Source organism: Ictalurus punctatus, chromosome 4, assembly GCF_001660625.3.
Source record: "Ictalurus punctatus breed USDA103 chromosome 4, Coco_2.0, whole genome shotgun sequence".
Lineage (NCBI taxonomy): Eukaryota > Metazoa > Chordata > Actinopteri > Siluriformes > Ictaluridae > Ictalurus > Ictalurus punctatus.
Genome location: NC_071284.1, coordinates 27414503 through 27441046, shown reverse-complemented (window position 1 = coordinate 27441046; position 26544 = coordinate 27414503). Strand labels below are relative to the sequence as shown.

At 38.5% G+C, this 26544-nt stretch overlaps 2 protein-coding genes across 2 annotated transcripts in view; one reads left to right on the top strand and one right to left on the bottom strand.

Moving 5' to 3' along the window:
• LOC128629551 (uncharacterized) overlaps positions 1–517 on the top strand; it is a 2220-nt gene extending 1703 nt beyond the window's left edge. Inside the window, exon 1 of the mRNA XM_053678096.1 lies at positions 1–517. This exon is cut by the window's left edge and continues 1703 nt beyond it. Within this exon, the coding sequence (XP_053534071.1) occupies positions 1–453 (453 nt within the window). The 3' untranslated portion in view covers positions 454–517.
• The window catches only part of sema3e (sema domain, immunoglobulin domain (Ig), short basic domain, secreted, (semaphorin) 3E), a 50295-nt gene that overhangs the window by 9081 nt on the left and 14670 nt on the right, over positions 1–26544 (bottom strand). The window contains exons 2-8 of the mRNA XM_047153273.2: positions 23369–23529; positions 20709–20768; positions 20496–20615; positions 11951–12044; positions 10941–11057; positions 6504–6646; positions 6221–6335 (exon numbers count right to left, since the gene is read on the bottom strand). Of these exons, the coding sequence (XP_047009229.1) occupies positions 6221–6335; positions 6504–6646; positions 10941–11057; positions 11951–12044; positions 20496–20615; positions 20709–20768; positions 23369–23529 (810 nt within the window). The remainder of the gene's footprint in view (positions 1–6220; positions 6336–6503; positions 6647–10940; positions 11058–11950; positions 12045–20495; positions 20616–20708; positions 20769–23368; positions 23530–26544) is intronic.

Genomic DNA, 26544 nt, shown 5'->3' with positions numbered 1-26544 from the left:
CTTGACAACATATGCCCCCTAAAATCCCGACCTGCTCGCACATCACCCTCTAGTCCTTGGCTCTCAGAAGCTCTGCGTAACAACTGGGCCAAACTAAGAGCATCTGAAAGGAAATGGCGCAAATCAAACAACCCAACTGACCTAACCAATTACCAGACACTTCTCTCTTCTTTTTCCAATAGCATCTCCATTGCTAAAGCCACATTCTATCAAGAGAAGATTGGCAGCTCTCCCAACATCCGCATTCTTTTCAAAACCTTTTCCTCTCTACTCTGTCCCCCACCTCCCCCTTCCCCTACTTCTCTCACTGCAGATGACTTTGCCACTTTCTTTACCAACAAGATTACATCAATCAGGAACCAGTTCTCAACCCCAGACATGCATAGACCGACTCCTCCTCCGTGTAACTCCCAACTGACTTCCTTCTTTCCCCTCTCAGAGACTGATCTCTAAACTCCTCCTCTCTAGCCATCCCACAACCTGTCCTCTTGACCCTATCCCTTCTCACGTTCTTCAGTCCATCTCTCCCACACTATTACCTGCATTCACACACATCTTTAACACATTGCTCTCTACTGGCACATACCCTACCTCATTTAAGCAAGCCCGGGTTACCCCACTGCTTAAAAAACCGTCACTCAACCCTGCTATAGTTGACAACTACAGATCTGTTTCCCTCCTCCCTTTTTTTTCCAAAACTCTTGAAAGAGCCGTTTTTAATCAACTCTCCAATTTTCTCACACAGAACAACCTCCTGGACACCAAGCAGTCTGGCTTCAAGAGCAACCACTCCACGGAGACTGCTCTGCTTTCCGTCACTGAAGCCTTACGACTAGCAAGAGCAACCTTTAGATCATCTGTCCTCATCCTACTTGACCTCTCTGCTGCTTTCGATACTGTGAATTATCAGATCCTCCTGTCAACTCTCTCCAGCCTGGACATCACTGGAACGGTTCTGCGCTGGGTGGAATCCTATCTCTCTGACAGATCCTTCAAGGTATCATGGAGGGGAGGTATTTCTAAAACTCAGCAACTCACAACTGGCGTTCCACAGGGGTCAGTTCTGGGTCCACTCCTCTTTTCCATCTACACTACATCTCTAGGGCAGGTGATTGAGTCTCATGGCTTCTCATATCATTGCTATGCTGATGACACCCAGCTCCATTTGTCCTTCCAGCCTGACAATCCATCCATCTCTGCATGCATCTCTGCTTGCCTTACAGACATCTCGGTCTGGATGAAGGAAAACCATCTTAAGCTTAACCTGTCAAAATCTGAGCTTCTCGTGATCCCAGCCTCAATCAATCAACCACAACCTCACTGTACAGCTCGGCTCACTCACACTCATGCCAACCAGGACAGCCAGGAACCTTGAGGTGATTCTTGATGACGGCTTGACCTTTACAGACCATATCTCAGCAACTGCAAGGTCCTGTAGGTTCATCCTTTACAACATCAAGAAAATCCGACCCTACCTCACCGAACAGGCTACACAGATACTAGTCCAGGCTCTTGTTATCTCTAAACTGGACTACTACAACTCACTGCTTTCAGGCCTCCCAGCCAGCTCCATCAACTCCCTTGAGATGATTCAGACTGCTGCAGTGTGCCTTGTCTTCAACCAGCCCAAGAGAACCCATGTCACACCCCTCTTCATCTCCCTTCACTGGCTTCCTGTAGCTGCCCGCATCAAGTTCAAGGCCTTGATGCTCACCTACAAGACCTTGTCAGGAACAGCACCCTCCTACCTCAACTCTCTCCTGAAGGCCTACATTCCGTCTTGCAATCTGCGATCGATTAGCGGCCGACGTTTAGCAGTTCCAACTCAGCATGGCACAAGGTCCCTTTCCAGAACCTTCACACTAACTGTTCCTCAGTGGTGGAATGCACTTCCAATCTCAAACCGGACCGCAGAATCTCTCACCATCTTCAAAAAACTGCTAAAGACCCACCTCATCCATGAACACCTAACCAACTCATAAAAAAAAAAAATTGCACTTACACCTCTACTCTGTGCACTTTCCTTCTTCTGGAACTCAATTCATGGATATTGTATGGTGGCACTACTTGTATTGTTCTCTGCTTGATAAATCGCTTTGCTTGTATCTTTCTCATTTGTAAATCGCTTTGGATAAAAGCGTCTGCTAAGTGAATAAATGTAAATGTAAATGTCCCACAGTTAACAATGCATGTCAGAGCACAAACCAAACCCACAGATCTGGGGAAGGGTACAGAAACATTTCTGCAGCATTGAAGGTCCCAATGAGCACAGTGGCCTCCATCATCCATAAATGGAAGCAGTTTGGAACCACCAGGACTCTTCCTAGAGCTGGCCGCCTGGCCAAACTGAGCGATCAGGGAGAAGGGCCTTAGTCAGGGAGGTGACCAAAAACCCGATGGTCACTCTGACAGACTCCAACGTGTCTCTGTGGAGAGAGCAGAACCTTCCAGAAGAACAACCATCTCTGCAGCACTCCACCAATCAGGCCTGTATGGTAGAGTGGCCAGACGGAAACCACTCCTCAGTAAAAGGCACATGACACCCTGCCTGGAGTTTGCCAAAAGGCACGTGAAGGACTCTCAGATCAAGACCAAGACAAAGATTGAACTCTTTGGCCTGAATGGCAAGCGTCATGTCTGGAGGAAACCAGGCACCAGTCATCACCTGGCCAATACCATCCCTACAGAGAAGCATGGTGGTGGAAGCATCATGCTGTGGGAATGTTTTTCAGTGGCAGGAACTGGGAGACTAGTCAGGATCGAGGGAAAGATGAATGCGTCAATGTACAGAGACATGCTTGATGAAAACCTGCTCCTGAGTGCTCTGGACCTCAGACTGGGGCGAAAGTTCATCTTCCAACAGGACAACGACCCTAAGAACACAGCCAAGATAACAAAGGAGTGGCTACAGGACAACTCTGTGAATGTCCTTGAGCCGCAGCCAGAGCCCAGTCTTGAACCCGATTGAACATCTCTGGAGAGATCTGAAAATGGCTGTGCACCGACGCTCCCCATCCAACCTGATGGAGCTTGAGAGGCCCTGCAAAGAAGAATGGGAGAAACTGCCCAAAAATAGGTGTGCCAAGCTTGTAGCATCATACTCAAAAAGACGTGAGGCTGTAATTGGTGCCAAAGGTGCTTCCACAAAGTATTGAGCAAAGGCTGTGAATACTTATGTAAATGTGCTTTTTTTGTTTTTCATTCTTAATAAATTTGCAAAGATTTCAAACAAACTTCTTTCATGTTGTCATTATGGGGTATTGTTTGTAGAATTTTGAGGAAAATAATGAATTTAATCCATTTGGGAATAAGGCTGAAACATAACAAAATGTGGGAAAAGTGAAGCGCTGTGAATACTTTCCAGATGCACTGTATATATAGGTTCAGTGCACGTCCAAGAGACAACAATGTCTTGTCACCTGCTAATAAGAACATAGTGTCAGAGAGACACTTATTTTACTCATCATCAGCTAACAGAAGAAGAGCAGGAGCATTTCAAGCCCGAGAGAAAACAACATATGTTTTAGGACTTTGAGGATAACTTTCACTCAAGCCACCTGCAGTAAAACTACAAAAATAACCCCAAATCTGCAAATTATTCTCAGAATCCTAAATTTTTGAATAACAACTTAGCTCGTGAGATAATATAGTTAGCTCCACAGTGTAAAACTTGGCTGATACAATACCAAGAAAACCCAACCCCCTCGTGCTACCCAGTATAACTTAAAAATGTACAGCCTACGAAACTTTACAAGCACAGGCTATTGAGAGAAAACCCACACATTCTCAGAGCAAATATGTGTTTTTGTAAGGAGTATGCTATTTTGTATCAGCTTCTGCACACTGAAGAAGTGTTCATCACTCCAAAACAGTAGTTCCCTAGCTCCCTTTCTCTGGTTCTCTCTATGCATACTAATTACTAACATTTTATCAAAGCAATTACAGTAAATAGTCAAACCATTCCCCCTGGTTATAGTGCAGCTTTCCATATAGACCTGACCTCCCACACAAAATGTGATTTCTTCTAAATGCCACCTAATATTAGTGACTTACACATTGCCTTAGGGTAATAACCATATGATGAAACTCCCAAAATGTTATTTTAAAGGCTGTGACACCAGGCATGGACTGTGTGGAATATTGTGTAAAATCAGTCTAAACTTTTAAGAACATCATTATAGAGTGTGTGTAGGTCATGTACAGATTGTGTCATCATGGAATATGTGGAAGAAAAATACTTTCACACATGTACGGTTTTGATTTACACACGTGTATTTTTTATTCCATAGAATAAACCAGACTAAATCAAACTATAATGCACTGTAATACTGTATACTGACCAGAGCTAATAAAATGTGCATGCTATTTTCAAACTTCTAAATAACACACTTCTACTTCAATCAGAAAGATGGATGGAAACTAATCTATATCAAATGGTATTGAATCAAGCAGCGAAGAAAGCTATCAGTTTCTTCTACAAATTGAGTTGCATGTAAAAGTTTGTCGTCCATTTAGATAACTTGTATACATTGGCACGAAATGTCAAATTCTCCAGGAACATCATGGAACACATTATAACACAGACCAGCACCACTGTCTCACAGTTTGATTTATAATTTTAACTGTAAATAGAGTCAGAAATACTACTGAATGCCATTTCAGGCCAATATTAAATACATAAATATGATACTATTAATTAATTAATTATTAAGTATCGTCTCTTTAAAATCCACATATTTTTCCTGAATGGAGAGAGTATCTGATTTTTTTAGGGAAAAAATTATGATCAACACTGTAAGAATAGCAGACATGTGCAAGTTTCCTTATAGTACAGCACATCAAATTATTAAAATAACAGTAACACGTAATTACAATTACAATAAAAAATACCTGAAATAATACTTACTTAAATATGAACAAATGAAGAGTTACGGCATGTACTAATCACAAACTAATGAAGAGCTAACTTTAACTACAACGTGAGTCTTAGTTGTGTGTGAATAATGATAACCTTTGGTACATGTTAGTACACATTTGTTGTTTAATGAATTAATTAACAAGTAAGAGTAAACAAAATAGAACACTGGTTTTAAATGTTAATAGATAATAGCGTCTGATAAATGTTACTGTATTAATAACATGCATGTGTGCAAAAGAGCACTGCCATGGGACTCAGAGCACATACTAGTACTTCAATGGGATTTGAAGAGAAATGTCTGGAGAATGATGAAAAATGGTTTGAGATTAATTTATTGGTGTTTATTATTACTGCATCTTTCTATGAAAGTAATCCAGTGTTATCCAATGATGTTTGTGTAAGCAGCTGCATATGTCAAATTATATAAACAATTTGAAATTATACACATTTGATAAATATTCTTTCTTATAGAGCATGGTTGATTTGGTTTACCCCTACATGTTAATTAATACAGTAAATAACAAACATGTTAAGCTTAGCTCTTCACTGGTTCATGATTAGTACATGATTAGTCTTAACTCATCATTATTTTATATTTATGTAAGTATTAATTCAGGTATTACTGCATGATTATTCATGTACTGTTATTGTAAAATGTTACCAAAATAGCTTATATCCAGTGCACACATTAAGATTTAATGACTTAATTTAATTTAATTTAATTTAGTATCATGTGGATTCATTAAATGTGAACAATTAACTGTTGGTGTGCAACATATATATATATATATATATATATATATATATATATATATATATATATATATATATATATATATATATATATATATATATGCAAAATAATGGGATGTGCTTGTGCTGGCTGAAGTATTATTTTATAACCTGCCAAATAATGGGGGCCGAAGCCCCCCTAAACCACACTTGCAGTAATTACTGTAGCAAATATGACTAGTACCTGATTTATTATTTTTTTTTTTCATGTTTAAAAGCAAGTGCTTGTGTTTAAAAGTGGTGGTCTAGACACTATTGAAAAACAGCGTAATCGAGAAAAATCTGACAACCATTGAAGCATAAACCACACACAGGAGATCTTATAAATAATATCTTATTAGTTAACTACTTTGCCTTCTTTATTTTAACTTTTGCACTCTTCTCTAGAAGCAGTAGTTTTATGATAATGGGATAAAAGCCCACATTGACAAACTAGGGCTCACTCTAAAGACATTTTTAAAAAATCTGTCCCACTAATGAGAGTTAAGGATTGCTGATAATGTTTCTTACCCAGCTCATCAAAGTGGGTGTCAATGCCATTGGATCCTGCCACCGAGCATATCAACCGAGCCTTTAGGAAAGAGCTCCACTTATTCACCAACATCCTCTGACCACCCTGATCATTCTGAAAGACAACATGAACAGAGAAACTGTAAAATTATTGTTATAAATTGCTACTTAACATTGTTGCTCCTGATGTATAGATGGTGCCATCTGCTAAAGCATTACACTTTTTAACTATTTAAACAAAATTTTAATAAATGCCATTAATTTTGAAATTCTCGAGACTTACCGCACATACACGGGCCACCCTGCTGTAGACAGCCTTATTTCCTGCCTCTGTGGTGGACACTCTCTCAGTGAAGAAGAAGTAAACTTTGTCATCAGCAGGATCGTCATTGTCAGGGATCACCACAGAACCAACAAACTTGGGCTCTGGGGAAAAAAGAGAGACCAGAAAGACTTTATCAGTCCTCAAGGGGAAACTGCAGTGTTATTGCATATCATACAAGGATAGCTGAGTTCCCTTAATGGAAAATTCAAACAACAAAAAACACCCGAAACATGTGAAAGATAAAGATGCACTACATTTGAAAATTAATGTGAAAATAAAGCAACAATTGTGTAAATGTCACATAAAAATAAAATAAACATATATAAAATAATATATACTAGAGTTCGACAGATAGTGGATTTTACAGATACCCATAACTAAGTTATTGCTAAAATTTATTACAAAAAAATAAAGAGTACTGACTGTCGCATGAAAATGTACTGTACTTTTTAAATTGAAATAAATATATAAATATTAATATACAGTATCCATCCACCCATCCATCCATCCATCCATCTTCTATACCGCGTATCCTTCCTTCAGGGTCACGGGAAACCTGGAGCCTATCCCAGGGAGCATCGGGCACAAGGCAGGGTACACCCAGGACAGGGTGCCGATTAATATACAGTATATCAACTACAGTATTAATAAATATTAATGTAAATGAAAGATATACAGTGGGGGAAAAAAGTATTTGATCCCCTGCTGATTTTGTACGTTTGCCCACTGACAAAGAAATGATCAGTCTATAATTTTAATGGTAGTTGTATTTGAACAGTGAGAGACAGAATAACAACAAAAAAATCCAGAAAAACGCATGTCAAAAATTTTATAAATTAATTTGCATTTTAATGAGGGAAAAAAGTATTTGACCCCCTCTCAATCAGAAAGATTTCTGGCTCCCAGGTGTCTTTTATACAGGTAACGAGCTGAGATTAGGAGCACACTCTTAAAGGGAGTGCTCCTAATATCAGTTTGTTACCTGTATAAAAGACACCTGTCCACAGAAGCAATCAATCAATCAGATTCCAAACTAATGCACCAGCTGTTGTCCCCTTCTCACCAAGCTGCTTGGCAATGGTCTTGTAGCCCATTCCAGACTTGTGTAGGTCTACAGTCTTGTCCCTGACATCCTTGGAGAGCTCTTTGGTCTTGGCCATGGTGGAGAGTTTGGAATCTGATTGATTGATTGCTTCTGTGGACAGGTGTCTTTTATACAGGTAACAAACTGATATTAGGAGCACTCCCTTTAAGAGTGTGCTCCTAATCTCAGCTCGTTACCTGTATAAAAGACACCTGGGAGCCAGAAATCTTTCTGATTGAGAGGGGGTCAAATACTTATTTCCCTCATTAAAATGCAAATCAATTTATAACATTTTTGACGTGCGTTTTTCTGGATTTTCTTGTTGTTATTCTGTCTCTCACTGTTCAAATAAATCTACCATTAAAATTATAGACTGATCATTTCTTTGTCAGTGGGCAAACGTACAAAATCAGCAGGGGATCAAATACTTTTTTCCCTCACTGTACATCCAAACTAAGCCAAAAAGAACACTCCAAATAACAAATAAAAATCGAGACGTCCAAAATGAATGAACACTTCAAATAATACAACAAAATTTGTCAGTGACCGGTTTTATTTCACCTATAGAGGCCGCTCTTGTACTGTAAGACAGCTGACCCTTCTCAGCTGCTCCCTCAACAGATGCAACCAAGAAAAACTATCATGTGGATTTTTGACCGATCAGTTGTTTGAACTCTAATATATACTGTATGTATATATAAAGAAAAAAAATCCCATGTAAAACCACAGGTTCTTTGTGTGAAAATTAACATATGAAAACAAATGAATAATGTCCACAAATGAAGTGACTGTGTGTAAAAAATGTGTATGTGTAAAAATTCCATGTGTAAATTTAAAACATTAAAAAAAACACTATACATGCATGATAAAAATGTGTGCAACTGAACAAGTGAAGTGTCTAAAACCCATGTGTAATTCACATATGATTATACACACTAAATCTGTACAGTCAACCCCCATCCCTGCCCCAACACCCACCCCCAAACACACACACACACACACACACACACACACACACACACACACACACACACACACACACACACACACAAATCAACACACTGTAGAGATTTCCATGGTGCTGTGAGATCTAGGTTGTTGTATGACAGAGGCGCACGGTTCACTGGGACTGGCTTTGACTTTATTTGACCATTTTTCAGTAGGTCTAATGAGTCTGTCTGAGACAGAGTGAGCAGAGATAGATGGCGTCTGTCACACATGCCTTTCTGCTTCTCTGTATGATTAATGGCACACACCAGGAGCCTCAGAATGCAAGAGCCCCCCTACAGGTGAGGACTATACTCCTTTATTCTCAGGCACACAATGCCCCTCTGTGGTATGCATCAGAAATACACTAAAACTCACGCACATTTACAACAAATCAAAAGTATAAAACTACTTGAATATAATACAAACGCAACGACGATGGGTATGTTAATTTTTTTAAGTATGCTTTACTGAAGCTCAGAGCTTCTGAATCAGGATGTATGGACATGAAGGAAACATTAAACAAGCTCACAGCATGCCACTATAATACATTCCAAAGTCAACCATTTGACCAGTTCACTGATATTGATGGATAGTTAAATGTGGTGTTTACCCTACTTTTCTTTACAGCTCTATGCAAACATGTGTCTGAGACATGCATAATACAGTGGTTAGGGTTAGTACCGATCCTGGTCCTGGAGTACTCTAAGTCTGAATATTTGATTGTTTTTTCTTCATTAACACACATGATTCAAATAATCATCAAATTGCCAGATCTACCTTAGAGGTTATTTCTTGATCAGGGTTAGAAACCATGTCATTTGAAAAAGCTTACTATGTTGTAGCCTCCTGCTGAGTACTTCCATCTATAATCAACTAACTACAATATTCAGATGGTGGAACAGGTGGGATAGATTAGAGTCTGGAAAGCATTTTTCCTATCCACCACATAAGATTCAACTCATGAAAGCCTAGATATGGTCCAACATACTATTTTGTAAGTGTCAGTGTGTGCTTCTGGTGCTTCATCTTGAAATCATTTGCAGGTTCAATTCAACTTCCTTCTGAAATCATGATGTTTTAGAGTAGGGGTTCTCACACTTTTTGCAGCCAAGGACCCTTTCAGACTAAAGGAATTCCCAAGGAAACCATTATGATGAAAGCACAGCTTTATTTAAGATTTTAAGGACAACTGGGCACCTCACAGCTCCAGGGTCCATGGTTCAATCCTGAGCTTGGGTTAGGGTCTGTTTGGAGTTTCTGTTCATGTTCTCCTTGTGACTGTGTGGGTTTCTTTCCGGTTCTCCGGTTTCCCCTCACCTTCCAAACACATGCTGGTAGGTGGACTGGCTACGCTAAATTGCCCCAGGTGTGAATGAGTGTGTAAGGCATGTGTGCATGGTGCTCCGTGATGTACTGGTGTCCTATTCAGGGTCTTTTCCTGCTTCATAACCAGTGTTCCTGGGATAGGCTCTGGATCCACCCTGAGCAGCACAAGGAACTTACTGAAGACAGAAGAAATAATTATTATACCACCTCAGGGAGTTTTTCTTCCCCTTTGGATTTGGATTTTATTACAACTCAGATGTTTTGCAATAACAGAAGCATGTTCCATTACTGAAAGAATAGAAGTATTGGATCTATAGTATCCAGATCCGTGGTATTGGTATCAAATATTGGAAATAAATGGGAGTGATGCAACAATATTTAGGCTTAAAGAAAATGTCTGTGTTAAAAGCCTGCATCCACCCATCCATTTACAGTGCCCTCCATTGGCTTTTTAAAATTTTTTATTATAAACCTTTGTTGTGTTTGCAATAGTTTGATAACCATGAGAGCATTTTTAATTTTTTTTTTAGCAAAACATCAACAGTTTAAATAATAAAGAATTTTTCACAGCCTTCTTTACTCAATGCCAATATTAGTGCAGGGCACTGTATTTACCAAACCGCTTATCTGAAACAGGGAGCATGGAACCTATCCCAGGGAACTTGGGGCACAGGGCGGGGGACACCCTTGATGTGGTGCCAACCCATCACAGGGCACAATTGCACACACATTCACACACCACAGATATTTTGGAAATGCCACTCAGCCTTCAATGCATGTCTTTGGATTGGGGGAGGAAACAACTGTAGAGTACCTGGAGGATACCCCTGGAGCATTGGGAGAACATACAAACTCCACACACACACACAGGGAGGTGGGACTTGATCCCCCAACCCCAGAGGGGATGGAAATGAACTAACGGGGCATGTGAGTAAGTGTTTGTGTCAGTTAGTGGGTTAACATGCAAGCAATAGTTCAAGTGTGGGTTCTCTCACCATTTAGCTGCTGTCTGTCTCCTACTTCTGTCCTGGTGTAGCTGTGGCTGCCAAGGCGATACAGCGCTGCATCATTCTCCCAGTAATCAGTGTACAGCCCTACAAACAGTTGATCTCCTGTTGATTCAGACAGAAGGAAGGATATGTCAAAAACTGCTGGACATATCCATTTATATATTATTTTGAATATTCTTCCTGGTAAGTGATATGCAACTTTAGGTAAGATCTGAGGGTTAAATGGGTTGATAGATATATATATATATATATATATATATATATATATATATATATATATATATATATATATATATATATATACATAAAATATTATTTTTTTTCCCAGCTTCTTAATACACTGGCTTAAATTATTTTTATTTTTTAAATAATTTCTACATAATTTTCACATATTTTTTGTACTAGTAAGAAATGAAAAATATTGGCTATTGCATATTTAAATTCAAAAAAGATTCAAAAAAGATTGATCACACTTCAGTTGTTATTCGTTAATATGCCACAAGGTGGCAGCTAAAGAACAACCAGAAGCAATACTTCACAATACAAAACTCATACATAATCACACCAACAGAACCATTAATTTAGCATCTGAATCAGAAATATTAGGAATGATATTATCTAAGGGACTAAAGAGAGAATTAGCAATACTGAAAGAGCTTTGTGACCATTCTGTCAGCAGGAAATGACTGAGCTCATTATTCACCTCCTATATTTCCTAGTTTCTCCCATTCTAATTATTGTCTTAATCTGTGGACTCTGACCGAGAGAGCTGATGGATTTGACTTGAAGTGCTTCTGTGAGGATTCAGGGGAGGTAGAAAGCATGAATAGCTGGATATCCTCCATACTGACTGCCCGAGGCTCGAAACACACAGCTCTCATTGTGGAGCACACCCGATTTGAGAAGAGATAGATAGATATGAAGGAGGGGTGCGTATGAGAGAGGAAGCAGAGAGAGGGAAAAGTTTTTTTTTAACAGCATTGCTGAGTGCTTACTGGACACTGTGGACGTTGTGGGGCTGTTGGGATGAAACGGGGCTCTCCCTCTGCCACTCTCAATGTGCTCCGACTCCAGCTGAAACACTCCTCCCTGTTAAAACACACACACACACACACACACACACACACACACACACACACAGCACCTTTTAAAATAATTGATTAGATTTGGAAACACTACTTCTGTAAATGATAAAACATGGAGTTGGAATTTCAAGTCAGTCCTTCTGGGGGAGAAAAAACATGTTAAGCTGATTTTGTTAGGCAATTATGCAAATTTACTCATTGCTAATCTCTACAGTCTTATTCGGTTTCATAATAGTAAGTCTGGGAGCACGAGAGCTAACACATGCTAGCAAACTTGGTTAGTGATTTCAATGCACAGTATAATGTTATCTAACTTGCTAATTTTGCCTATTAGTTTACAGTAGCTAGCCTGCTTGCTAACTTGTTAACTGGCTTTCTAGCAAACTTAGCTACTCATTTACTCAATTACCTAATGTTAATTAGCTTGCTACCAACCTTAGCTACTAATTTACATGTTAACCTCATGTTAGCTAGCTTTGTAGTGCTTTCTTTTAATTACATTATGTAATATTTAGCCTAACATGAGCTAGCTTAGTTGTAAAATGACAAACCCCTGCTGAAAAATCCAGCTTGTTTGAGTAGCTGGTAGACCATTTGTTTTTCAGCTTCCTTATTATTTGACTAGAATATCTGAGTGTTTCTAATTGCCTTGTGTTATTTTCTTTAAAATAGCTTCTCCATAATGTAGCATTAGTAGCAGTAATTCAAACTCTTACTGTTTTTAGTAGCACTTACTACTACTAGTAGTACAATTAAATTAGCAATTTAGCTAGCAACATTAGCTCCAACATGTATTTAGCTAGCCTGATAGTGCTTGGTTTTACTTACATGATATAATACTTCATATATAATAGATTTCATTAGCTAAATGAACTACTAATTTAGCACCATTAGCACACCTGTGTTTAGCTAGCTGGCTAGCTTATTTAATGCTAAATAGCTGTACAGTATTGTCAATGCTGTTTTATCAGGGTGTAACTATGTATTTAATTTAAATTTAATTCTTTTTTTTTTAAATTTATTTCTTTGTTTATTCAGTATCAATCCTCTCAAATATATTCTGAATGCTCACTTCTTTGAAATAAGCATTTGGCATGAGACATGCTTTCAGGCTCTGTCTTTTGTAAAAATACAACATAGTCACAAATCTGCTAATTAAAATATTAATGAAGAAATAATTTTGTGTTTCAGAAAAATTTGGGTTTTGTAAACAAAGTAAAATATCATACGGTTTCAAACGTAAGGTTTTGTTCAATTTTGTTGTCATGTCCATATTAAAGTCAACCCTAAATGAGGTAGAGATAACAGGTTTATATTTAAAAGGTACTGTCAAGATTATAAATGGTGAGGTTTAAGCATCTTGATTTGCATGGAAGATTGGATCCAACAATAATGGAGTTTCTTATAAAATTATTATTAAAATGTTTATCAAAAATGGAAAGACCATTTACTAAAAGTTGGGGACTTTGTAAGGTTGAATCATTAATATCTACAACTGAAGATTTTGTTAAAGTTGGTATGCCTTAAAAAGTTTTTTTTTTATTATTATTATTTTACATTTACAAGTGAATAATTGCCCAATCTTGTCAATAGGGTCATTTACAATTAATATGTTATGCTGGAACCAATTCTCCATGTACAGTGACTTGTTGTTACTGTTGATTTTACCATTGTTCCAGATAAAACATCTTTTGGGAGAGAAATTGTGCGTGTACAAAAGTGAGCAGTACAGTAATGCTTGTTCGTGATAGCCATGCTAAGCCGTACTTGGCAGTTAATACCATGGATTTTTTATAATGTTGGGGGCAGGGCACTTCTAGATTCTAGAGAGCATTTAATTGTACAGAAAATCTGATGAGAAGTTGAAGTGTAGAATGGTGCCATCAAAATTGCTGATCCGTATTGGTCGTAGAGAGAGACTGTACATTTTGAATGCATATATATTCTAAGCACAATTGTTTAAAGATAAACTTATGGCAAACATATTCATACTAAAAACCTGCAAAGAAAAGGGCATGGTGAGGAAGAAATAGAAACAATCAAACAGAAAAAAGTGATGTATGACATTATGCACATTTTCACAATAATTCTCATTTCCAGACAGCAAAAAATGTCATTTGATTCATAAATCTCACTCCAGCCAGGAAGACAAAGTTGGCAACCCTGCTACAACCCTCTAACAAAATCCTAAACACACAGAACAGGACTCCAAATCCAGTGTGTCTGTGTTCAATATGCCTTATCTGATTGGATTTGGTCTGATATGGTTTGTAGAAAATGGTTTCGAGCCATTCCCATAAACACAGATCAGGAGCAGGACAGGCAGAAGATCAGAAGAATGAGGCATCAGTCAGTCTGTCAGCCTATAATACAGCCTATCACACATCCTAATCTATTCACACTGTCACTATCAGGATGTATTACACAACCTATCCGTCACACACACACACACACACACACACACACACACACACACACACACACACACACACACACCTCCTCCTCCTTTTCACACGTAGACGCTCCATTTTCAGTAATATAAGGCGAAATATTACATCCAGGTGAATAAGGGGACAGTGAAATGAGAATCTTGGAAGAGAATAAGGACACTGTACAAACACACATGTGCATCTACAGACCCTCCTATACACATCAGTGGATGTCCTAAATATTTTTTCCTCACAAAAAATAGCTTTAATTAAAATGTATAATAAATGCGTAAATAAATGTATAATACATTTCCCCTTCCACCTTTTTGAAAGTACAATATATAACATTTTAAAGGATGGAGGGGTCATGTTTAATTGTTGTTGTGTTGTTGTTTATTTAAATCATTACTTATTTCATTTCAATCATGTAATTATAGTTTTAAAAAGGCTACCTAAACATAGTGTTTAAAATGAGGCTATAATTCAAAAATAAGATAATGGTAGACCTTTATGAATCAAATATGTAATTAGGCTAGTAGGTCAGAGTTGCATTTATTTTTCTTCCAAGTGCACTGTCTCACTTCCTCCAAGTAATAAATACTAAATATCCAGCTAAAATCCTCCTAAACAGATAAACTGTGGTGGTATTTGGTTGTCATTCATATGTTAACAGGGCCATTGACCATAGATAATTAGCTGTAGATAGAGAAGCAATATCATGCAAATGACAATATGCATTATAAGCATCACAACTACCAGTGTTCTTCTGGGACATGAAATAAGTGAACCTCTCTCTCTCTCTCTCTCTCTCTCTCTCTCTCTCTCTCTCTCTCTCTCTCTCTCTCTCTCTCTCTCCCTCTGTCTCTCTCTCTCTCTGTCGTTCAACCATATGGTTCACATTTGCAAGGCATATGGTCTGTAGTTGGGTAATGTGTGTGTGTGTGCATGTGTGTGTGTGGGTGTGGGTGTGTGTGTGTTATTCAAGCTATTTAATTTTGCCTCAAAGTAAGTACATAGGCTTACTTGAGTGAATGAGAAATGCTCTATGAACGTAAAGCAATAAGATAAGGGTACAGAATTTGTATTTCTATCATGCATTTTGAGGCTGTCAGTTATATTACAGTGAATATTTTCTCTAATATCTTTACAAGTCTCCTCAAAGTCACTAAGGTGATGTGATTTTTATTGAGATGCATACATTTTGTGGACAATAGACCTATGTGAATGTAAATGTAAAAGATTGATATCTTATAATGATAAAAAATATATAATAAAGGACAGTATAAATATTCAGAAACTGGCTGAATATTTTCAAGTATCGAGCAAAATAATCATGATTAAAAAAATCTTAAGGGGTATTCAAGTGGGCATGGCCTAAACCATAAGATCTCTCTCTCTCTCTCTCTCTCTCTCTCTCTCTCTCTCTCTCTCTCTCTCTCTCTCTCTCTCTCTCTCTCTCTCTCTCTCTGTCTCTCTCTGTCTCTCTCTCTGTCTCTCTCTCTGAAAAAAAAACAGGATCCCAGTCCTGATGTCCACCCTTAGTCTTAATCAGAGGTTCAATTAAACTAATTAAAACAGTGTGTCTGCTATTCACATCTGCATTCATATCAGTTTAAAATATATTTATTCTGAGTAATGTATTCCTTTAAAGAAATAAAGGTGAGCAAATGTGGGAAGCTGATGTGAACTGTGGATGTGAACTGGCCTGTTTATAGGAGTGTGGAAGTGTGTGATGTGCCACAATGGTGTAAAAGTTAGCAGAAGGCTATGATGTTACTGTGCATTTTGAGGTTTGAGACACAACCAGGCTTAGCAGGGCATGTTTGTGTGTGTGTGTGTGTGTGTGTGTGTGTGTGTGTGTGTGTGTGTGTGTGTGTGTGTGTGTGTGTGTGTGTGTGTGTGTAGATTCCATCCATTGCGAGTTTTCTTCTCTCTGGCTCTGTTCAATGTCCGCTCTTGAATCAGTCTCACTTGTCATCACATGCACATCTGAATGCCATCACCATGCTCACCCTCACCTCACAGTGACTGTGTGAGTGTCAGCTTGTGTTAGTGTATCAACAGTCATGTTCTCTGTGTCTGTGTTTATATCTGTTTTCTGCATTTTCAGGGTGGAGAACATTATGCTGTAGCACTAACTCTGGAAGCTCATTGCCTCTGAGCTTTGCTCTTAGCTTGAGTGGTTTACCTCTTTGCCTGCAGCTGAGCACTGGGGTTATCAGGTGCTTTGCTCAAACCTGCCTCCTCTAATTACCCTCACTCTGATCTCTTGCCCCTTACCACAAGCCAAAGGCAAACTTGCAGCTTCTCCCTAAGGAAATGAGCATGAGAACCTCACACTGAGCATTAATAACACAGGAAAAGACAAGAAGTATGAAGTATCCACTTTTTATCTCACTGGTTATGAAGAGAGTTTATTTATTTATTTATTTTTGTCAAAAAAGGGTACATTATAGTTATTATGAGATTATTTGTTAATTGGGCTCCCGGCTTCCTGGCCTCCCGGCCAGCACCATCAAACCCCTTCAAATGATTCAGAATGCAGTAGCACGTCTCGTCTTCAACCAGCCCAAGAGAACCCATGTCACACCCCTCTTCATTTCCCTCCACTAGCTTCCTGTAGCCACTCGCATCAAATTCAAGGCCTTGATGCTCACCTACAAGATGTTCCCTCACGAAATCTGCAATCAGTCAACGACCTACGCTTAGTAGTACCTACTCAGCGTGGCTCAAGGTCCCTTTCAAGAACATTCAAACTAACTGTCCCTAAGTGGTGGAATGAACTCCCAACCTCTATCCGGACCGCAGAATCTCTCACCATCTTCAAGAAACAGCTAAAAACCACCTCTTCTGTGAACACCTAACCAACCCATAAAAATAAAAAAAATAAAAAAATGTACTCTGGCACCTACACCTCTACTCTGCGCACTTTGCTTCTTCTGGAACTCAATTCATGGTAGCACTACTTGTATTGTTCTCTGCTTGATATATCGCTTTGCTTGTAGTTTCTCATTTGTAAGTCGCTTTGGATAAAAGCGTCTGCTAAATGAATAAATGTAAATGTAATTGCTCAAAACATAATGATGTTGCATAATAACAGGATGTACTGTATGTGTTATTGTCATTTGATTCCTCCACATGATTATGTATAGTATGTATGTATTTATTCATTTATTTATTTTTAAATATTGTTTTATTCATTCATTCATTCATGTATTCAATAGAGTCACACATTTTGCCCATTCCAGCACATTATTGGTCGCTGACCGTAATGTTTGGTCTATCTGATTTACTCCTCACACTGCATCCACATTATGTGATATTTGAAATAAAAATAGTATGAAAGTGTGTTGTGTCACTTTGAAATCACTTTGAAATTGGCAAGAAAGTCCATATTTTATGTAATTTCATATGAGTATATTTTAAATATTATTTTTCAAACTATAATTATTTTTTATATTATTTTATTGTGTAAAATTTATTTTTTTGATACAGTAAATTATGAATTAAATAGTTATTAGGACTGAGCCCAGACTTTGGGACCAAACTACAGCATCAATTCTAGTTGTGGTTCTTATAATCGTAAACATATGAGCATGGCATCCCCAATACACGACACACACAGTTTTAAAGACAGTGGGTGGAGAGACACAACACAATGCAAGGATTGTGTAAAAGTGGTTCAGGCCAGCCAGAGGTCTCCAACATATGGAAAAAAGCTTTTTACCCCTCAGTCTTTTATGTTTCGTCCAAACATTGCTTTTTGCTTCAAATAAACCTCCATTCCCTGTGATTAGCCACTCTATAATTTGGCTGGCGCTCTCCAGAGAGGATGAGACTGTTTGTTTTTGGTCGCCTGAATGTTTAGTCATGGATTTGAACAGAGTGAGAATGATAAAACGTCCCATCACTGAGGATTAAACAAACTCTTTTTTTTTTTTTTTTTTTTTAAAGTGGTCTAGAGTAGAGCCATGACTGTCAACACCATCACTATTTTCTACATTAAGCATATTAGATCAGTTTCAGCCTTGGGGTTACATCTGATCAATTTTATGTAATTACTTATGCTTACAAACAGATTCAACATATATATGGTGGATTTAACCAATGACTTCATACTTGACACTAACATTGTGGTTGAATGAGAAGTTTCCAGGATGTTTTTTTTTTTTTTTTTTTTTTCTGGTGTAAGGAATACTGCAGGTCTCATGGGTCACTATGACAAATTCTCCAGCTGAGGAAAACATATCCATTCCAAGACACGTGTTCGTTAATGATCACCAGAGAGGACTAAAGCATTTCACTGACCATTGTGCTGCTTTTGACTACACCCATCTGTCTCAGGCACACATACCATATAACTATTCTGAAAACAGTCTCCTTTCTCTTGTGGACAAATCTTCAGCCTTAAACCATTTCTTTAATCATGTTTAAACAGCCATCAGAACATGTCTTCTCCAGGTTTCTCTGACCAACAATATTAACTGCAATTTGTAGCTTTTTATAATTTTAAATTATTTCATAGATCCTCAAAAGAGGAGAAGTACCTGAATTCTTTACTAGCAAGTAAGCGCACCTCGAATGTCTTCACGTCTGTAAGTATAAATTCTTAAATTTATTTAATGTATAATTGTAAAAGTGTGCGAACGATTCACAAAAGTCATGAGCCTCAAATCAGGCACATATTTTAGATACTGATGGTAAATTATGGCCTCTTTCACCAAGGAAACAAAACATTTTAGCTAAGGCTGACTAATTGTTATCTAGTATGACAATAACTCATAATACAAACTAGTTAATTCCTAATAGCCAGCTATCATAGTACAAACTACTGTGATAAATGCAAATGGTAGAAGGTCTCATTCTCACTTCCACAACTGTTAAAGTTTAGATTTGTAAAGACTTTAGAAAGACTTGAAGAAAAGCCACCTTATGACTTTATAAACATACACTCACCAAGCACTTTATTAGGAACACTATGTTAATACTGAGTAGGGCCATGATTGATTGGTCCAAAGTGGGCCAAGAAAACATTCCCCACACCACACCACCTCCATCAGGTTGAAATGTTGACACAAGACAGGTTGTGTCCATGGATTCATGCTGTTGTTACCAAATTCTCACCTTACCATCTGTGTGCTCAGCAGAAATCAAGGTTCATCAGATCAGACTACTTTTTTCCAGTCTTCAGCTGTCCAGTTTTGGTGAGCCTGTGCCCATTGCAGGCTCAGCTGTCTGTTATTGGTTGACAGAAGCGGAACCCGTCAGGGTCTTGTAGCCCATCCACCTCAAGGTTTGACATGTTGTGCATTCTGAGATGCTTTTCTGCTCACCACAATTGTACATAGTGGTTATCTGAGTTACTGTAGCCTTTCTGTCAGCCCGAACTGTTTCCATATCTCATTAATAGGTGTTTCCGTCTGCAGAACTGCTGCTCACTGGAAATTCATTTGTTTTTTGCACCATTCTGAGTAAACTCTAGACTGTTGTGTGTGAAAATCCCAGGAGATCAGCAGTTATAGAAATGCTCAAACCAGCCCGTCTGGCACCAACAATCATGCCACGGGCAAAATCTCTGAGATACATTTTTTTCCCCCATTCTGATGGTTGATGTGAACATTACCTGAGGCTGATTGCTGTATATCTGCATCATTTTATGCACTGCACTGCTGCCAAATGACTGGCTGATAGATCGCATAAATGAGTAGGTGTAAAGTGCTATATAATTTTAATTATATAATTATGGAGAAATGTATAATTATATAGAAATGTAGTAATGTAGTGTTTGGAAATGTAGTGATGTATACAGTGTAGTGAGTAAAATTCAAATGTTTTAGGTGAAAGAAAGTAAGATGCTTAAAAAACAGACATAAATACAGTACCTGTACCTTCCACCTCTGTTCATACTGGAAATGAAGTAAATATGTGAGGTATTTATGCTTGTGTTGCATTTAAAGTTTTGCATTCAAAGAACATGCTGGATGTTGAATGGATGACACGGTAGCTGTTTAGAGAAGCTGAAATACCTCTGCTCCATGGCCAACTCTGATGTAGGCACACATCGGGCTGAAGGCTCCAGTCCCACATGCTAGCAGGTGAGTGCTGTTATATGGCTGAATCAGCTTGATGTAGTTAGCACACTCCGGCTGGGGAAAAAGGCGGAGAGATATGCTTTACAAAATGTCACCCTAAAGGAAGAGAAATCTTGAAATATTCTCTCTTTTTTCCACATTTTTCACCTTCTCCCTGCCCTGCATGAGACAGTCCTCCACTTGGTCCTCCGAGCTAGCCCAGTGAATCTAAGACAGAGGCAGACAGAGACTGAGAACCAAGGTCACTGAAGAACACAGATAATTTCCAGATGAAGTCTGCTAAATAAGCGCCTTGTGAACAGCACTGCTCTTTGTGAAATGTACTTCTAGACAGCATAATTTCCAAACTCCTGTTCCTTATTGAATTAAATAACAATAAACACAGAAACAGAAACTTAGCTGGATAGTTTTCATGGCCCTGAGGTTAAGGGCAGGTCCACACAGTAGGACTGTGTGTTCTTCTGACCAAAACTAAACAGCCAAGCTTAAAAACATGGAAACTATGTATACCTTTTAGAGGAAAATGTCCTAATTAGCCATTATATGTTTATATCTGAGCTGAAAGCACCCTTTTAGACTCTTACTTACCGTATACACAGCCACCCTGTTTCCCTGTTACTTTATGAATAAAGATTTTAGGCCCTACTACCGCAGCATTAACACTGTGTTTCCAAAAAGGAAAATAAAAACAGCATTTCTTTAATGTGGTAAATTTATAATAAATATTTGTTGCACTTTATATATATTTTTATAAGAAAACCCACTGTAATCATAGCAACTATTGGTGACACTTTAATTGTTACCATCGTAACTGGTATCAGATCAGCTAACCACCTAGCATAGATTGTTATCTGATTCAGATTTATCATCATCCATTATTAAGATTAAATAAGGGATTTTTTATTTTATTTTGTTTTATTTATGAGAGAATATAATAAGGTAACACGTTTCCTCATGTTGGAGATATTAACTGGTATAACTGGTTTAAAATAACATTTTTTTCAGTAAATATAGTTCCAATGAGGCTATTCAAAGGAAAATTACCAGACATCGGTATTACCTCAAGATATCTGTAAATATAAAGACTTCACAACATTAAAGTCCATAAATAATGTTATGTGTAATAAAGTGGAATGAAACAGGAAAAAAGTATTGAACATACTAAGAAAAAACAGTTCTCTAAGGTAAAGTAAGGCAAGCAACCAGCTGAAATCCATAAGTAATTATACCCCCTATCTGTGCAAATTAATATCAGCTGGGTTAGTAAAGTGATGGTCTATGAAAAGGCTTTCATTACCAAAGTGTCACACAAGAAACACCTCATGATGGGTAAAAGCAAAGAGCTCTCCCAAGACCTTTGCAACCTTATAGTTGCAAAACATATTGATGGAATCAGATATAGATGTATTCCAAAACTTCTGAATCTTCCAGTAAGCACCATTGTGTCCATCATAAACTGGACACATACAGGAACTCCTCGCAAGATTTATGACCAGGGAATCAGAAGAATAGTCAGAAGAGTAGTCCAAGGACCACTCAGAAAGACCTCCAGAAACACTTGGAGGCAGCAGGTACCATCGTCACAGAGGAAACAATGGGCAATGCACTCCACTGCTCACGCTCACACTGCAAGATTCCATTACAAAAGAAAAGGCATGTTGAAGCTTGTTTAAAGTTTGCTACAACTCATTTGGACAAGCCTATGAAATACTGGGAGAGTGTAGTCTGGTCAGACGAGAGCAAAATTGAACTTTTGGCTGTCATACTACATACCAGGTTTGGAGAAGAAATTGCACTGCACATCACCCTTAAAACACTATACCAACAGTGAAGTTTGGAGGTGGAAACATCATGGTGCGGTGCTGTTTTTCATCACATGGTACTGGCAGATGTCATATAATTGAAGGAACGAGGAATGGAGCCATTTACGGAAAATTCTTGAGAAGCATCTGCTGCCATCCACCAGGATGATGAAGATGAGACGTGGGTGGACTTCCAGCAGGACAACGATCCAAAGCATACAGCAAAGTGAACTCTCAATTGGTTTCAGAGCAAAAAAATCAAGGTGTTAGAATGGCCCAGTCAATCAACTGACTTGAATCCAGTTGAACAAGATTTAAAGACAATATGTTTAGAAGAATGGCCAAAATCACACCTGAATACTGTGGCCGAATAATCTCTTCATACAGGAAGTGTCTTGAAGCTATCATTACAAAAAAGGCTTCTCCACTAAGTGTTAAATAAATTTCAGTTACTTTTTTCCTGCGTCATTCCACTTTATCACACATAACTTCATTTATGGACTTTAATGTTTGGATTCTTTATATGTGTGGATTTCTTGAATGTCTGGTGAAAATTTCATGTGCATAGCCTCACTGGAGATATATTTACTGAAAATAAATGTTGATGCGTTCTTGAAATTGATGTGTTGGAAGCAAGAAAAATGGACAAGCATAATGATCAGAGTGTCTTTGACAAGGGCCCAATTTTGATGGCTAGACGACTGGGTCAGAGTATCTCCAAAACGGCAGGTCTTGTGCGGGGTTCCTGGTGTGCAGTGATTAGTACCTACCAGAAGTGGTCCAATTAAAGACAACCGTTGGTGAATTATTTATAACAGTAATCACTGAGCTCCTGGATATGCTTCTGTGCTTCACAGAACCATGTTGAGAACCACTGCTTGTAGTGTATGAATGTGTACCAAATGTATAAAAGTTTGAAATGTGCCTGAATGAGTCTACACACACACACACACACACACACACACACACACACACACACACACACACACACACACACACACCTACCTCTGTATGAGGCTCACTGACTCTGTCCAGATTAAGAGAGTACAGTGTGTCTTTCCCTCCAATAATGAGTCTCTCCTGAGTCTCATCCAGCAGCATACTGTAGTGCTGCAGACTCCCTTCTGCAGCCTGGAACACCCATGTCCTGTTCAACTCCCACAGCTCTGCACACACAGGCACACACACACATACGCACACACACACACACACACACACACACACACACACACACACACACACAGGGAATGAACATTATAAGTGACATCACTGAGAAATGAAAAGATAATGTTAATAGAGGAGAAGTAAATCCTGGAGCATGAGAGAGACATGACAGTGCTGTGAGAGTCATGAGTATTCTCTTTACTCAAGACCACATAATATCTCCTCTGACAAGCATAGTCTGAGAGTCCATACAGCTGAAGAAGCAGAAGGATTAGTCATGCCATAATAAAACACCAAGTTAAGCACAGTGCTTCTCAGAGGAGCATCTCTGTGTGAGAGAGATTGAGAGAACTGATAAACAAAGTGTATGGTGTCAACAACTTAGGTCATTTTGGCCAAAATTTCCTGTGTGTGTGTGTGTGTGTGTGTGTGTGTGTGTGTGTGTGTGTGTGTGTGTGTGTGTGTGTGTGGTCATACACTATGTTCCTATGAAATCTGTAGCTGATTTAACTGATTTAGCCTGACAAAATACCGTATTGGGCAACACACACACACACACACACACACACACACACACACACACACACACATAAAAACATAGCAAAGGCTGTTCCCTGCTGAGCTGGTTATTTCAGAGGCTCACCAGTTGCTTTAGTGGACAGATAAAGTGTAATCGAAGGACAGGTGAAGAGGAAATGAGAAAAGAAAATGTGGCCAAAATTTTGTGAACATCGGACGATCGCATTCATATGTGGTTCTTCCTCAAAGAACTCTGTTACCTCTGTAACTATGTTACTACAAAAATTGAACCACACAACTGAATAGAATGTTTTTGCATGTTGTAACATTAAGAGTTCCCTTCACTGAAACTAAGCGGCCCAAACCTGCTCCTACATAATAATGCCCCTATGCACACAGTGACGTCCATGAAGATATGGTTTGCCAAGGTTGGAGAGGAAGAACTTGAGTGGCCTGCACAGAGCCCTGGCCTCAACCCCCCTAAAGAATCTGGGATGAATACTAATGCAGACTTCACCCCAGGCCTTCTCAACCTAACATCAGTGTCTGACTTCATTAAAGCTCTTGTGGCTGAATGAGCAAAAATCCCCACAGCCACACTCCAAAATCTAGTTGAAAGACTTACCAGAAGAGTGGAGGTTATTATAACAGCAAAGCGAAACTAAATCTGGAATGGGACATTCAACAAGCACATTTGGGTGTGAGGGTCAGGTGTCTGCATGCTTTTGACAGTATAGTGTTGATAGGGCGATAAGTTTCAACAGTATGTTCTGTTGTTTCCTTTTAAAAAGTCCTAAAAAGAACATTCTCATTTCAGTCCTTAACACTATTCATGTGATGTGTGTATGTTCAGGGTAATGCTATTGGATTGTAGTTTTGCTGCAAGCTGTTAAAAATTACAGTCACCCTACTGTTTTAAGCCTTAACCTCTAAACCATCTCCACCCATGCCCCGCAGCAGGAAATCTCTCTATTGACTGAAGACGAAAAAAGAGGACCATGAAATTGAGGCTAATAGTGTCACATACCTTAAGGTGAAAGTTAAGGCACAATCGACTAAAACATATGAGAAACATAAAATGAACGGTGAAAATTGCTTTTCATTTATTTTGAATAATCCAGAAGTTCCACTCTGACTCAAGTGTCCTATTGATGCTTATTTGACTTGCCTTTTGGCTTATGTGAGATGAGGACATCATATATAGGGCACAACCCAGGGGACCATCGTCTGTTTAATTTGTTTACGAGCCTCTTACTCATCCATTTTTTGACCTCTTCTTAGCAGCTTCAAAAACAACAGAGTACAGTAATTTAAGCCTGATATATTAGACAGACTCTACTCTAGGCTGCGCATCAGTTGCATTAAAAGGGTCATCCACCTCAACATGACCTGCTGTGTTCCATTAATCAGCACTAGTCGTGATGAAGAGGCATGCGGCTCATTACTGTTTATGAAGGGGAAGTACAGCTAGAACAAAAAGCACGTTACAAATGTCCCACCGCAAGCCAAACACAAACCTCAAATTCCCCCTAAGGCAATGAGTGTTTGAACCTCATCATAATAGAAATTGACGGAGAGCTTTAGGCATAGGCAAGGGTCATACCATTAGGGTCTTAAGGGGAGGGGTAGAGCAAGAGGGACTCCAAAAAGAAATCCGACACCCTTAATTAAAATCAGCATCAATGCCACAGTTCTCTGGGTGATCTGACCTTTTTTTATTATTATTATTATTTGACAGTTGCATCAAATAAAAACCTTGTTTTGTGTGAGCGTGTGGTGTGGGTGGGGGAATGGGGGGGGTAAATAATATTGATGATAAATAAATAGTAAGTAATATTAATGATAAATAATATTGATATTTATCAATATTACACTAAAACACTATATATATATTTCAAATCTTCCATGTATTGTACTGAAAACAAATTATGAGTTATTTCCAAATTATATATAGTTTTACTTATTTTATTTATATTCTTATACATTTTTTGTTGTCAGCGTTAGACTGAAGCATGAATTTATTCCGGAAAAATATTGCATATGTCACCGAGGCAATAAATGAAAAAAAGAGAACTGAATACAGAAAGACTGGATAGTAGGTTAATACAGGAAATGCATATGTAATGGAATATAGATTGAAATGGAAATGAATCAGTCCTTCACATAAATGCTTATCCACATGTGCTGCCCAGGCCTGTCTGCCTGCCTCTCTCTGTCTCTGTCTGTCTGTCTGTCTGTCTGTCTGTCTGTCTCTCTCGCTCTCTCTCTCTCTTTGTATATTCCCCTCACTCATGGGGCTATCAGCTATCACTGATAGGGAAGTGCTTTCATCCCAGAGAGGAAAAGAACTTCTCTCTTTTATCTGTCACATTGAGTTTATTTTAATCTTCCCATCTAACATGAAGCTCCATACAGTAAATCCTGCATTATGTGACCTTTTTGCCTTGCTGTTTGATCTCATATGATGTGGTCTGAAGCTCCATAAAGAAAAAGCAAGC